At 34.9% G+C, this 14522-nt stretch overlaps 1 protein-coding gene across 1 annotated transcript in view; it reads right to left on the bottom strand.

Annotated features, from left to right (window-relative positions):
* Positions 1–1063: 1063 nt before the first annotated feature.
* The window catches only part of LOC110029419 (pumilio homolog 23), a 21055-nt gene continuing 7596 nt past the window's right edge, over positions 1064–14522 (bottom strand). The window contains exons 8-11 of the mRNA XM_020731702.1: positions 9165–9344; positions 5368–5516; positions 2655–2837; positions 1064–1752 (exon numbers count right to left, since the gene is read on the bottom strand). Coding sequence (XP_020587361.1) covers positions 1275–1752; positions 2655–2837; positions 5368–5516; positions 9165–9344 — 990 coding nt within the window. The 3' untranslated portion in view covers positions 1064–1274. The remainder of the gene's footprint in view (positions 1753–2654; positions 2838–5367; positions 5517–9164; positions 9345–14522) is intronic.

Genomic DNA, 14522 nt, shown 5'->3' with positions numbered 1-14522 from the left:
AATTAGGGGTGAAATATGTCAATACTACATAAATGGCCAAAAAAGATTATAAATTTGCACTCAAGGCACATGTAATAAATCTAATTTTGAGAAAAAAAAAATTTGTTGTTAGGTTTCAAGCCAACACTAAAAAATAAAATCCAAATATAGGGTAAGATGTAAAGTAGGAAGGTCATATTTGTTATTCATGAAAAGTGAAGCTTGGAGTCAAATTTTGCAGTCCAAGATAGGCTTTTTTAGAGCCCATAGTTTTCATGACTCTGCACAATATAGTCACATGCCCTTCCATTCATGTGGCACCCACAGCTACAGATAAAAGAAGACAGCTTTGCCTCCAGGGAAAAAGGAGCATGTACATGCATGCCACCTAATTCCTACGTATTTACATGTCTGACAAAAAAACTTTACTTTTTGACATTTATACCAGCCAAAACTTGCACATCACAACAAAAATACTACAATTTTAACTTCTAAAAAGTGACACACATTTTCATGTATATGGAAGGATAGGTGTTAGATATATAAATGCATATGAATTGAGAGGTATGCAGGTAAATCTTCCCAAAAATAACAATAACAGGTCACAAAGCAGGTAGAGACTCACCAAAAAATTCTTATGAAAAACGTTTCAGACCAACTAAATGAATAGTTTTGACTGAGAATGCCTAACATTTATAAAGCCTACCGATATGCATAACATAAACTTGTCTGTTAGGCAGGCTTAAGAAAATTAAAATGGCTGTGCATTCCTCCCATTTTAATTTAGATAGGGGAATTAATTGCTGACAAATCAACACTACTGTATCAAGGCTAAATGAAACAAATTTTAATCAAAATGAGCTTCAAAATTACTAGATTAACATTTGAGATAACCGCAAAAACATGAAAAAACAAGGAAAACAAAGTTTGCATTACACTAAATTCAAAGGAAATCCAATGACTTTAAAACAAGTCTGAATAAGCAGCAGCAACAACAACAACAACAACAACAACAACAACAACAAGTCTTTATCTCACTAAAAGAGGTCAATGATTTAAAAGATTCAATGTTAAGGACTTTTCGGCAAAAAAAAAAAAAGCTGGTTGTCGGCTACCTAACGCAACTCTCCACTTTTCTTTTTAAAACTTATCTTAATAATAAAAAAAAAATTGTAATACAGCCTAGCAGATTACCAAGTTGAAAGAAAGAAAAATACATTACATAAAAAATGCTCATTGCTGCTTCTGTTGTCATGCCTAAATAGCTCGAAAAACAAAACATAAATTAGGATGAGTTACCTATTATGTTTCCTTAGAAAAGGGATTCCATTTTGTTTTTCGCTGCCCAAAGTTTTTGGATCAAACAGCTTCTGAAGGTCACCTTGACTAAGCTTGGATTTGAGAGCGAGATCAGCAAGCTCGTAAGTCGATGATTTCGTCTTGTTGGATTGCATGGCTGGTCTAGCTTTCATGCTATTATTCGATGCGAAACTCTTTCTAGATAGAAACTTGATGGCCTGGGAACTCGAAGAGCTTCGTCTCTTGTTGTCATTACCTGACCGCAGAGATGTTGGATTTGGATGGTTTTCTATGCTTGAATTCGCTTGTCCGGTTATCATTTCTTGCCTTTTACGCTTCATTTTGGAAGGTTTAGGGGAAGATTCTGGAGCTATTGCAGCTTGATCGGCATCTCCGAATGCGGCGAGGAAGTCTCGATAGGCGGCTGCTTTTGATTGTTGGCTCGATTTCCACTGCTCGGGATTTCTACCAAACCTGCAAGTAGAAGAAGAGAATTCTATGTTTTAACTTACAAGCAAGTCATCACAACCATACACAAACTCAGTACAGAGAAGAACTAAATAATTTTCTATTGCATGAGTAGCAGAAATTATAAGGGGCATGTACATGCATGCCACCCAATTCTTATGTATTTAGATATCTAGCAGACTTTGTTTTCTACATTTATACCACCCAAATCTTTCATATCACATCACAAATACCATTATTTTAAATTTTAGGTAGTGAAATACACCTCTTCGTAATAGGAAAGGACCTTATTAGAAAGAATTAGTATTTGGCGGAGGCCTAAATACCGATTCCCTTGCGCTAAGCCCCGAAGGGGTCAACGACCGTGTCATGTGCTGGTTTGAGGACCACCGCGCCACGGGGATTCGAACTCTTGACCTGAGGGGACTACAGAGAACCCTACCAACCAAGTGGCCAAGGCTTCTGCACTGCATATATATATATATATATATTGAAGTTTATGAATTAGATATGTAAATATGTAAGAATTGAGTGGTATGTATGTAAACCTGTTACATAAAAAGCACACAATTCCTATGTACTTGCATGTCACACCTAATTTTATATTTACACACATTACACTCAAATATTTAATATCACATAAAAATAGCACTATCATCAGTTTTTAAAAATGACGTACACATACATATGTAAATATGAAAGAATTGTGTGCTACTTATGTAAATTTCCCAAATATAAATGCAGGAATACTAAATTCTTTTGTTTCTCTATCCTTTAGGAGAGAGTGGGGGTGGGGTGGTATTATGATGAAAGCAATAGGGTGACATACCGAAAATGATCCGAATCCAATATAAAAATAAAAATTACAAGAAAAAAATGTTTAAGAATGGAAAGGATAATGTGCTTGCCCTTCAATATCTAGCTTCCTCAATAAATGGGGCCCATGCTTTGTCTTGGACAGCTCGGGCTGCACATCCAGCACCTCTGCTGCTATTGTCTCTCTCATGGAGATATTGCTAGCTGCAAAGCACTTCTCAACAATAAAAGAGCCAGAAGGGTGGATTGAAAGCTCTCCAAAATAACCTTTCAATCTTTCATAACATAAAACAAAGGAAAAACGGAGGATGAGTACAGCAGAATAATTAAATAAAACAGGGAAAGGAGTATAAGTTTAACATCATAATAGTTTTTGAAGGGGAATTTACATACATGTCACATAAATCCTTTGTATTTACATATTTAACATCTAAATTTTATTATTTAATTATATCACACAAATCTTTAAAATCACATAAAAGATGCGATTAATATTAGTTTTTCTAAAATGAAAGACATGTTGTAGTGTATATGTTCTGATGTGATTATGATACTATGGTACTATATATAAGTAAATATCAAAGTTTAGATGTAGACATGCAAATATATAAGAATTGTATTGTATGTACGTAAACTCCCTTTTTTCTGAATCTCGCTTTAATGCATTGAATCAAAAAAGCAGTCATGGATCGTCTTTAATTTAAAATGCTTAAGTATCTGATGATGACCATGTTGATTGAAGATTTCAACCGGAGTGAGTCAAACTTTTAAATCATAATTTTCAAAATAATCAACTAAAATACAAGCTAAAATTCAATCACTTAAATGCTAAAAGAAAACTCAACAATCTGTTAATGGTGACAATTTTTTTATTGACTTCAGCTGACAAATAGTGAATGTCATATCAAATACAATTCTATATTCATAATCAAAGAAATCACATGCCTAGATGGACATGGCCCGAGTCCTCCGTCCGCTTGGTTCTGCCACCAAATGACAACACAAAATAACGGTTACGATTAGAGCCTTCTGACTGGACAGTTGCCGCCAAATGACACTACTATATTACGGTCACGACCGCAGCTAGTATGTTCCACCAATGACTTTCTATCCTTTGAGTTATGAATCATAAAGATACAATTGATTCGAACAAAATTTTTTGTCAGCTAAGGTCGACTTAAATTTACCCCCTTACAGAACTATATATCCTAGGTCTACAAGGATCTCTTGGACAACGCAATCTATGACTGCTGACAAGAATTCTTTTGTCAGATTCGGTCGACTACCTCGTCTAACTAAGTAGATTAGGGATCACGAAGACCCGAGAAGACGGAACCATGGAATCTAGTTTCCAAATCAGCATTTATAGATTTACCATCAACTCATTATCACCACCAAACAATTCCCAAAGATGTATCCACTGTTGCAGATTTAGGGTCCGTTTGGGGCAGCTTATAAGTGCAGCCGGCGTTTTCAAAACGTCGTTGTACTGTTTGGTTCGCGCGTTTCGCCAGTTTATCCAAAACTGTGTTTGGGTTTTTACACTAAACGCAGGCCGCAGGTCAACCCCCGCGGCCGGCCCGCGGGCCACATTTCAGGATAAGCAGCTTATCCTTATCCTGAAACGCACAAGCTGCCCCAACAGACCCTTAATCACCTTCAAAGCATCACTGCTAAGATTGCCAAAGCACAAAATGTAGTGTGACACACAAAGGGGTTTGATCATTTTGAGGCACAATTAATTAAAGCACACACATCATAAGGAAATTAGATGGTATTATGATATTTAACAACATCTATACAAATCATAATTATTAAATGATCAATGATATTTTTAAGTCAAATATTAACATGGAATAGCATTACCAGCTAGCAATCACATTAAAAATTAATTAAAATTGAGATGTGCCATCTGCGTACCTTTAAGAAAAATCAATGTGAATAATTGAATAAAATTTCACAAAAGTAAAAGAGGTCTACAAGATATAAAAATGGGGTTAAAAAACACCAAGGACTTAAAATAAAAGACTATGCATGTGTTTTGCATGTCCTGCACACGGAGGCTATCTTTATCACGATGTATCTGTCATGTCCAATTTCCTATTGTGTTTGTGGCTGCCTATAGTCTTTGTTGCAACCGATCGGGCATATGACATGACATCTACAACTACAACAAGGATGAGAAGACCTAAAAATAATGCAAGATGCAAAGCCTGTTGTTAATTGAAAAATGTGCATCACGCTTGTTGTGGCAACAACACTATAAAATCTATACCAACTTCACCCTAAAATCCCTTCAATTGACAAAACAAACTGCTCCCGACTCAGGCTCACAAGTCACGAGAGTTAAACATGTTCTATGCGTTGAAATGTGGAGCAATACATGCAAACCATAAAAACATCACCGCATCTTTGCACTTTCATGTGCATGTTTCGCTTTTTAGAGGACCGTAACGATCCAGAAAGTCAATTCCTCCATTTCAAAAGCCTCTTTTTACAACAGAATTCAGTGCAATAATGTCACTATAGTTGAACATTGACGGATAAATCTTAGTCTATTTACATTGTCCACTGCATTAAGTGTTCATTTCATGGTTAAAGTAACGCCTCTGAAAATTCAAATTAATAAATAATGGTAGAATAAAACTTTTAAAAATCAATGCCTTAGAAATTTTCTAATAAGTTAAGTTGGCAATAATCCCAAATAGAAACGAGACACATACATAACAATTCTAAAATCATTTTGAGATACTATATAATTAAATATATGACAAAAAAGTAAATAAATGACAAAAAAAGCCTTACTTGGTAGTAACTTTGAATTTTTGCTTTGCGGAAGCATTTGAACAAAGAAATGCCTCGAGAACATGACAACCTCCAACATCTTTAGCAGTTTCCAATATATGAACAGCTTCCATACAGGTTATACTCTCAATATAAGGCCTTATTGCAGACTATAAAAAAAGCATAATTAAAATTTTAGACTCAGATTAAATCATTAAAATGCATCAATAAGAACACTAGCAAAATTTAATTGATTTTCAATGATTTCTATCGCATCTCAAACTCTCAAAACTATCTATCATGCACATCAAGTTACACGAAACTAAATATTAACATAATCTAAAATAGTATTTGGATCCGGGCAAAGTGAGTCATCATTCTTCTTAAGATAGCCAAATAAATAATGATAGCAATTTTGCACTCATTGGAGAGCTGATAAAAAGCAGAAAATGAAAATAAATGCAGCAAAAAAAACCCTCTTAATCATACACTTCTGTGAATTAATTTAATTTCATGTCAGAATGATCAATTATGTAAGCAATATTTTATGTTAAGAGAATTAATATAGAAGTTAATAGTTTAAAAAAAGTATCTTCATATAAATTTTATTAACCTTGATGACGCATATGATTTGAGTAAAAGTGGAATTAACTTGGTCTACTTTCTTTAAGATTGAAAATTTGCATTTGCATATATATATATATATAGATATATGGATATATGATGGAATACTGAAGTGACCTAATAATTTTCAATCATAGTAAGTTTATATCAATGATAACCATTGATTCCATATTTGTTCGTATTGGTTAGGGGGGTGCTTATAAATAAGATTTAATGTAAGATCTGTTGTATGGTTTTTGCATTTCATATAATTCTAATCAATAATACATCCTAAAACAAGAAAAAAATAGAAACAATGCAAAATATGTTCAATATATAAAAACTTTAAAATTAGTAAAACAAGGACTATATTTATGATATGTACTATCGGTGAGTATTTTATTTTTTTCATTTTTGTATTTTTCCATTAAAGTATAAGAGATGCAATCACACGAGAATGACAACAATGTCAAAAAAACTTCAGAAAGCTAGCTAGCATCGACATTTAAATATGATGTTAACGATTATTATTCATATATTAAAACATAAGATGATACCTACATGTGATAGGTTTAGGAATTCTGGATCTCTTATACTAGGGCTAAAATTATATAAAAAAATGGAGAAGTTTGTCGTGTGTTTTGTATAAAAGAAGATGTCAAAAGCTTAAAAATATCTTTTATAAAATCATAATTTAAGTCGATACCACTACCATTGCTGAGCCCTAAGACTTAGATGGGAAAAGTGGAGGGTTGCATTAGGTAATTGACAACTAGCATAAAATTTTTGGTATGCGTTGACCACTAATGATATGGTTAGGAGAGTAGATATTTTAGATTCAACTTATGTTAAGAAATGCACAGGTAAACCTAAAAGTATTTGGGCATATAGTATAAAAAATGATCTTATTATATTAGAATTAAATGAAAATATGACAGGGTACTCAATAGGACATAATAGAGAAAAAAGATTAATGTAGCCAACCCCACTTAGTGGGATAAAGGGTCGTTGATATTGTTGTTGCATAATTTAAGTCAATGAAGTTATATGAATCTAACTGTTAAACTGTTAAAAAATCGTTGATATTTAAATTAAGCGACACAAAAAATGAGAACGATTCAATTGATTTGTGTCAAAGCTATAATTAAAAAAAAGAAATGATTACATTAAATAAAAAGTTGGAGCAAAAGAAAATTAAAAATAAAAGGTTGGAATGACATCCACTGAAAAATAAGATGTATGGCTCTCAAGCGATTTGGATATGTATAACAAAGAGTAGAGTATACAACTGTTAGATGAGTTGATAAAATTAATATAAACTGATTAAGAAAAAGTGGGTAGAGTAGACCTAAGATGTTATAACAAGAAGTTGTTGAATATGACGATTTAACACTCAAAGAACGCTTAATAAAAATAAACCAAAAATGAAAAAGCAAAATATAGACCCAATATACTTGGAAAATACTAATTAATGATGATTCTATTTTTTAAAAACCATATGTTGCAACAGCTACACAATATAAGGCTACAAACTTTGGCCTTGTAGAATTTCAAATACTCGGGAACACTACAAAATGTTTACCTTCAACTGAACAAGCATAATGAAAAAAAATTTTAGTAAGTCTCAGAATTGCGCCATTTTAAGCTCTAGCATGCCAAGAAAGACATTTAGGCTCAGACTTTCTTGAGAAAGACACTGGGAAAGACATTTTAAGCTCTAGCATGCCAAGAAAGAAAATCAACATCTCATCATTGAAGTGAAATACTCGTCAAAAAAACCTTATGGATGCCAATAAGCTTTGGCTTCAATTGAACTTAAAAATTAAAAATATGATTAAAGCATCTTCACAAACAGAATATGATTAACCGCTCCACTATAATTTACCAATTTATTTAGGGTACAAGTGCAGGAAAACTTAAAAGAGAAAAAGCCAACTACGAGCCTTAGTGTTAGGAGGATAGAATACATGAGGTGCAATTGAACCCGCTATGTCAATGGATGAATATCCACCAAACCCAAAGCTCAAGCCAATTGGTATAGAAAGGATATTAAGGGGCCTATTTTATTTTGAAGTCAAACCTTTTAGGCATCATCTGACAAATTAGTAGATTTTGATCATTGCATACTTCTGTTGAGAACCTACCTCAAATATAAAAATAGTTGCTTATGAATGCTAAGTTACAATACATTTAGATTTTGTTTAGGACAACATTCTTAACATTTTTCATGATAGGAAAAGCGGTCAATAAAAAGCAGTGTATATTAAGACAACATTCTTAACATTTTTCATGATAGGAAAAGCGGTCAATAAAAAGCAGTGTATATTAAGATAACAGTTTTTCATATTCTTCAAAAATTATGGCTTAAAAGAAAACTGTGGTTGAAAAGCATAACAGAAATTAACGAAGTACAAGGCGTGCCAAACAAAGCCTTGATGAGAGTCTTCATAGTGGCTATTGACGAACCAAAGGAAAGCATAATCATGACCAAAAAACCACATGTAAATGAAAACTTAATTAAATCCATTTGTTTAGCATGTAACTACATGCTAAAAACCCCTAGAAAATAGATATTAATCCCACGCAGGAAGTAAAAGTAAAAATTAAATTCCTAATATATTAAAAGTGGTCCTTATTTATATAGCTAAGCTTTTGGGTTGATGGGTGCCCATTCATTGGTATATGAGGCTCAATTGGGCCCTAGTGTTCTACTTGATCTTAATAAATGATAAAAGAGCTGATGATTTGCAGTTTACGACACATATCTCAGCTAATTCAATCATCATCAAGCAGCATTCAAGAATGGATGACTATCACACAAGCTCCGCTTACCTAAGATAGCCTCCATGTGCACCATGCATTATGGTGTTAAAAAGCTTTCAATTAAGAGGGGAGTGATGGCTGATTAAAGGACTCTTATGTCAGGAGATTTTCTTAAAATCCATGCAAGATTAAAGAATAATCCCACAATGGAGGCAGAGTACATTCCTAACATAGTAGTAATGTCCAATATTGGTCAATGTCATAATTGTTTCAAATTCACCTCGGGAGTTGTTCATTATTCCTAACTAATGCGTCATATAAAAAATATTATCATTCAAATAATTTCCTCTTACTAAGATTTTAAAATCTCAAAACAAGTAATGGATAATCAATTTAGATTGTTGAACCCAAATTGAAAAAAAGATTGCCAAAAATAGTTGCAAGCAGCTTACATTTGAACTTTTAAATAAGCTTTGCAGCATTAAGCAGCCCAATACATGCATCTTATCTCCGAAGGGCCAGTGCCAATGGGACTTATCTCTGAAATAGCTGTCGAGATGTAGTAAATGTGGGACAAGACAGCCGGGTGACTCGGCTTGTGGACAAACTGCCACTGAAAGTGCTTGGCAGAACTGCAAGATAATAATCAGGCATCAAAGTTAAGCACAACAAAGAAGATTGTACTTAATGACAGAAAAGCGCAACAAAGAAGACTCTACTTGATGACAAAAAAAAAATTCAGAGACATTCACAAGAATAAAAGGCTGCGAGAATAAGTAATGCACAATAACAATTGCACCCACGAACAAAAATCACAATGAATAATACTAAAACAATCTCCACAGAAGAATTTCCACACATTAATCATTCAAAAAGACCAAGGTCACAAGAAAAAAAACAGTAATTTCACTATGAGAAATTTACATACATACCGCACAATCCTTATGTATTTAGATATCTAACACTAAAATTTGATATTTAAATTTATAACGCTTTAGTACTAAAACTTCATATGCATTAAACAGTGTATTTCATTTTTAAAAGTTAGTGACAGTGGAATTTTATTTGTGATGCCAAAAATTTTATTGGCATGTATCTCAATATGAAAGTTTAGGTGTTAGATATGTAAATATATAAGAATTGGACCCCTTTAACTATTTGCCGTCAAAAGTGACTAAAAGATGGAATAAGGCAAGCGCATCTCAATTACATATATGAGTCAAAGTTTCTCAAAAAGGAGATAGCAAAACATGGAAAAAATTGAAAGTTCTATTATAATTTTAAAAAAATTGTACTTGTTTAGGTTATTGCTATTAATGACCAATTATCCAAGAAAATTCTTTGCAACATTGGTTGGTTTAGGAATCTTTGTGGAAATCTTTGAAACAGCGTATCAAATTCTCAACTCGATTCAGCCATTTCAGCCACTAAACATGTCCTCAGCCACCTTGGCAATCCACCTTTAGTCTTCCTTTCAAGTGCAGTCCACTAACCACAATGTTCTTAGCAGAAAAAGTTTTAAAGCGTTGAATGGATTTTAGTTTACTAGGTTAATTACCTTCCAATTTTCTTTTTTTATGGGTAATTTCTCATCTAAATATGACACTAAATAGGACGCAATGGAGAAAATATGACACTAAATAGGCAATGGAGCTCAATCGGAGATCCGTCTTGAATTGTTTCCACAATTCCCTCCAGAAACAACTTATGAACTCAACATCATGATCAGATGTAATACTCCTTGGGATGCCATGAAGGTGTGCAATCTCTTTTTTAAAAAAAAAATTAGTAACATAAGTCTTCTTGCATACCACAAAATGAGCCATTTTGGAAAAGCGATCAAAAAGCTACCATTACGAAATCAAATTCGCGTTTAGTGTGAGGTAACCAATATAAAATCTATGCTAAGATCCTCCCAAATAGAATCTGGAATAAGTAGTGGCAAATAAAGGCCAGTATTCTGACTCGCAGCCTTATAATGATGACATAAGGAGCATTTTTCCACAAATCTGTGAATCTCTTCTCGGTTTAGACCAAAAGAATTTAGATTGCACTAGTTTTAATGTTCGATCCCTACCCACATGAGCTGCCAATCCTCCTCCATGACAGCTTTGAATAATTTGTTGTCAGAGAGATGTGTTAGTTACACACAATTGGTTGCTCATGAAAAATAAACTTGCTAAATAGAATAATCTCCTTGAGAAATATGTTGCTTGCAATGCAGCCATGCAAGGAAGAAATCTTCATAGTCATAATATAACTCTCGTAGGCTCTCCATACCCATGATGCTAGCTTGGACAATAACTAACAAGCTTGCTCTACGGCTTAAGGCATCGGCTACACGGTTGGTGTGACCGGCACGGTGCTTCACCACAAAACTGAAATTCTAGAGGACCATAACACATCGTACATGCATCTGATTGAGAGTTTTTTGAGCTTGTAAGAACTGTAAGGGCTAAGATCACTAAATATGATGAGGTCCTGATAGAAAATGTTCCTAATTCTTTAGAGCCCGAAAGACCGCATATAGTTCCTGTACATATGTAAACCACTTTTGATGTGTAATGCTCAGTTGTTCACTAGAGAATTCCATTGTTTTTCCTTCTTGTGGCAGAACGACGCCTATTCCTCCGGCCGATGCATCAGTTTCGAACTGAAATGGTTTGTCAATCTTTGGTATCCCCAATATAGGAGATGAACTTAAATGCTTCTTCAATTTTAAAAACTCTCTTGTTGTTCTTGGCCCAAATAAAAACTTTTCTATTTAATGCAATCGTTAAAGGTGAAGCGATGCTAATAAAATTCCTTATAAAGCGCTTGTAAAAGTTGACAAGTCCATGAAAATTACGAACTTTTGTAATATACTTGGGTGTTGGCCAAGACTGAATAGCCTCTACCTTCTTTGGATCCACTTTCACACCTGCTTGGCTAATGATGAAGCCTAGAAAATGAACTTCATTTAAGGCGAATTCATACTTATCCAAGTTCAGGAATTTTTTATGATCTCAAAGAGTGAAGAACGACAACCTAAAGAGTTTTATGTGTTCTTCCAAAGAATTGCACACAAGAATATCATCAAAATAGACGATACAACACTGAACAATAAATGGCTTCAAAACTTCATGTAGCGGCCTTCTAAAAGTACTAGATGCGTTGCACAAACCATGTCATTCCTATAACCCTTCCATGGTTTAGAATGTCGTTTTCCATTTATCATCTGGACGGATGCGAATTTGGTGGTAACTACTCCTCAAGTCTAACTATGAGAAAACGGCAGCTCCTGCAAGCTTATCCAGTAATTCTTCCATATGAGGCATCGGGAATCGAAATTTTACCATGATTTTGTTTATGGTGCGGTTGTCTATGCACATCCTCCAGGAGTCTTCTTTTTTAGGCACAATCAATGCCAGCATAGCACAAGGACTCAAGGTATGGAGGATGAAATTCTTTTGTAATAAATCTTCTACAATCTCTTGCAGTTTCAAGTGTTCCTTGGGGCTCATGCGGTAGTGGACGAGGTTCGGTAAGTTGGATCTAGAAACTAGATCAATATGATTTTGAACGGCTCTTAAAGGAGGTAATTGATCAGGCAACTCAAGTGGTGTGATGTTCGGAAACTGCTGGATGAGGGCTTGAACTAAAGGGTGCACCTGTTTTGGGGCCGCATTTTGTTTTGCCAATAAAACTGCAATGCCACATCATGTTTGTTGCAATCTGTCAACCATTGGGAACCTGAAACAACCAAGTATGCAGAATTTTGGGATTTCCCTGTTGTGTTATTAGTCTGAAATGGTGTAGATAGCAGCACTTGTATCTTCTTGTATTCCATTTCAAAGTGTATGTATTCGATCAGCCATCATACCAACCACCCAAAATTGAACTGTCATGGTTTGTCCAAAATCAGGTGAAAAGCATCCATCTAAATAACGTCACATGTGATTTCACAAATAAGGTTTTTCCCAATAATAAATGTTGCTTTGCACATTTAGGTAACCATAACTACGACTCCTTTAATCCAACTAATTTTGTAAGGCTTGAGATGCTTGGTGGTCTTTAATTGGAGTGTTTTTACGACATATTTAGATATCACATTCTCGGTACAACCACTGTCAACAATTAAATCACACACTTTACCTTCAATAGTACATTTAGTTCAGAAGATAACATCGCGTTGGAATTAATAGGTTGCCTCGAAGCGAGTAGCGCATTCTCTCAAAACACAGTTTAGGATTTCCTCTTCATCGGCTTGAATATCTTCCACTTCAACTCCCTTGAGTGAATTATGCTCCGAAAATTTATTGTCACTATTTGTGCTAGCTGAATTTGTCTTCGATTTGGACAATCATTAGATCGATGGCTGGGTTGAAAAAATCTATAACATTTCATGAGGCACGGTCGTTGATATAAGTTATCTCTATGCGTCATTGTTTTGCCGATTGCTTTAGCATCTCTTTCGCTTGATGTGGCGCTTGAATTGTGTGTAGGTACTGGGGATAACCAACAGTTCTGAGGAGGTCGGTTATTACCCCTATAAAAGATTCAACAACTGGTTTTCTATTGATAAATGAACGGGGGGTTCTGTTTATCTGAAGTTAAGCCTTATAGGCATAGTTTACAGCTTTTGATAGTGACCACACAGCATTCATTTCCAATTTGTCTTGTACAACCTGCTTCAATCCTCCAATATAGTGAGCCACAATTTGCTGGTAAGATTCACATAGATCGTTAAGGGCGCTAAGACGATAAAATTCCTCGATGTAAGCACTGATAGAGCGGTTTCCTTGGGCGCGTCTTCAAAATTGCACATACAATATATGTTCATAATTGAAAAACGAGAAATGATTGCGCAGAAGTTGCGTCAATTCGAACCCAACTTTTGATGGGTTTCCTTTCTCCTGCGAGATTGAATCAATTGCTGCCACCAAGCCCCAGCTCCACCTTTCAATTAACAAGTGACGCAACACACTTGTTTTTTGTATCAATATCCATATATTCAAAGAAGACTTTTACGGTGTGCTCCCAAGCCAAATAATCTTAGATATGAAGGTGGCCACCGAAGTAAGGAAAATCAATCTTACTTTATAATCGCTGTAAAAACAATCCCTAGCCAGTTGAATGCGATTGGGAGTTTCCTCGAGAAGCTCTTCTTCATCTGATTCGGAATCTGAGAATTGAGATGGTCGTTAGTGTAGCTTTTCTCCGTCGATATGGCCATAATCTAGACCCATAGGCGGATAACTTTGCTGCGTAGCCCTTCGTCCGTGATTGCTATTGGTGGTCTCCTTGGTCATTGGCGTGGGTGCCATGACCGTCGGTGTGGTTGTCAGAATCGTCGATACCCCATTGCAACGGAGTTGAAGCCCTTGCCACATCTCAATAACAAAGAGCTGCAAGTCGGTGGCGAGGTCGCCCACCCTTTGTTCGAGACACGCCTGTGACTCCCATAAAATGTCCCAGCTATGATCATCGTCCCATGGTGAAGTTTTGTCGCTGTCTGTCGTAGTTGGCTCTGATACCAAACTAGTGTAGAACCTGATGGATCAAAAACCAAAAACCAAGAACAGAGCAGGCAAACAAGAGATAGGAAACCTAGAATATACTATAATTTCAATAAAAATAAAGAGGCACCTCACCTCCTTTGCCTCCACTGGCAGGAACGAAGAGGGGAAACATACTAACAAATGGGGACCACATGCCTAATAAACTTGTACTTAAACATCAGATAAACATAACTAATGTGGTCATTAACAAATAACTATAGTAGGTAAAAATATAATTTCAAGTAATAATAATATATATATATATATATA

The sequence above is a fragment of the Phalaenopsis equestris genome, unplaced genomic scaffold, assembly GCF_001263595.1.
Source record: "Phalaenopsis equestris unplaced genomic scaffold, ASM126359v1 Scaffold000572, whole genome shotgun sequence".
Lineage (NCBI taxonomy): Eukaryota > Viridiplantae > Streptophyta > Magnoliopsida > Asparagales > Orchidaceae > Phalaenopsis > Phalaenopsis equestris.
The sequence above is the reverse complement of the archived record's forward strand: the minus strand, read 5'-3'. Positions and strand labels throughout refer to the sequence as shown.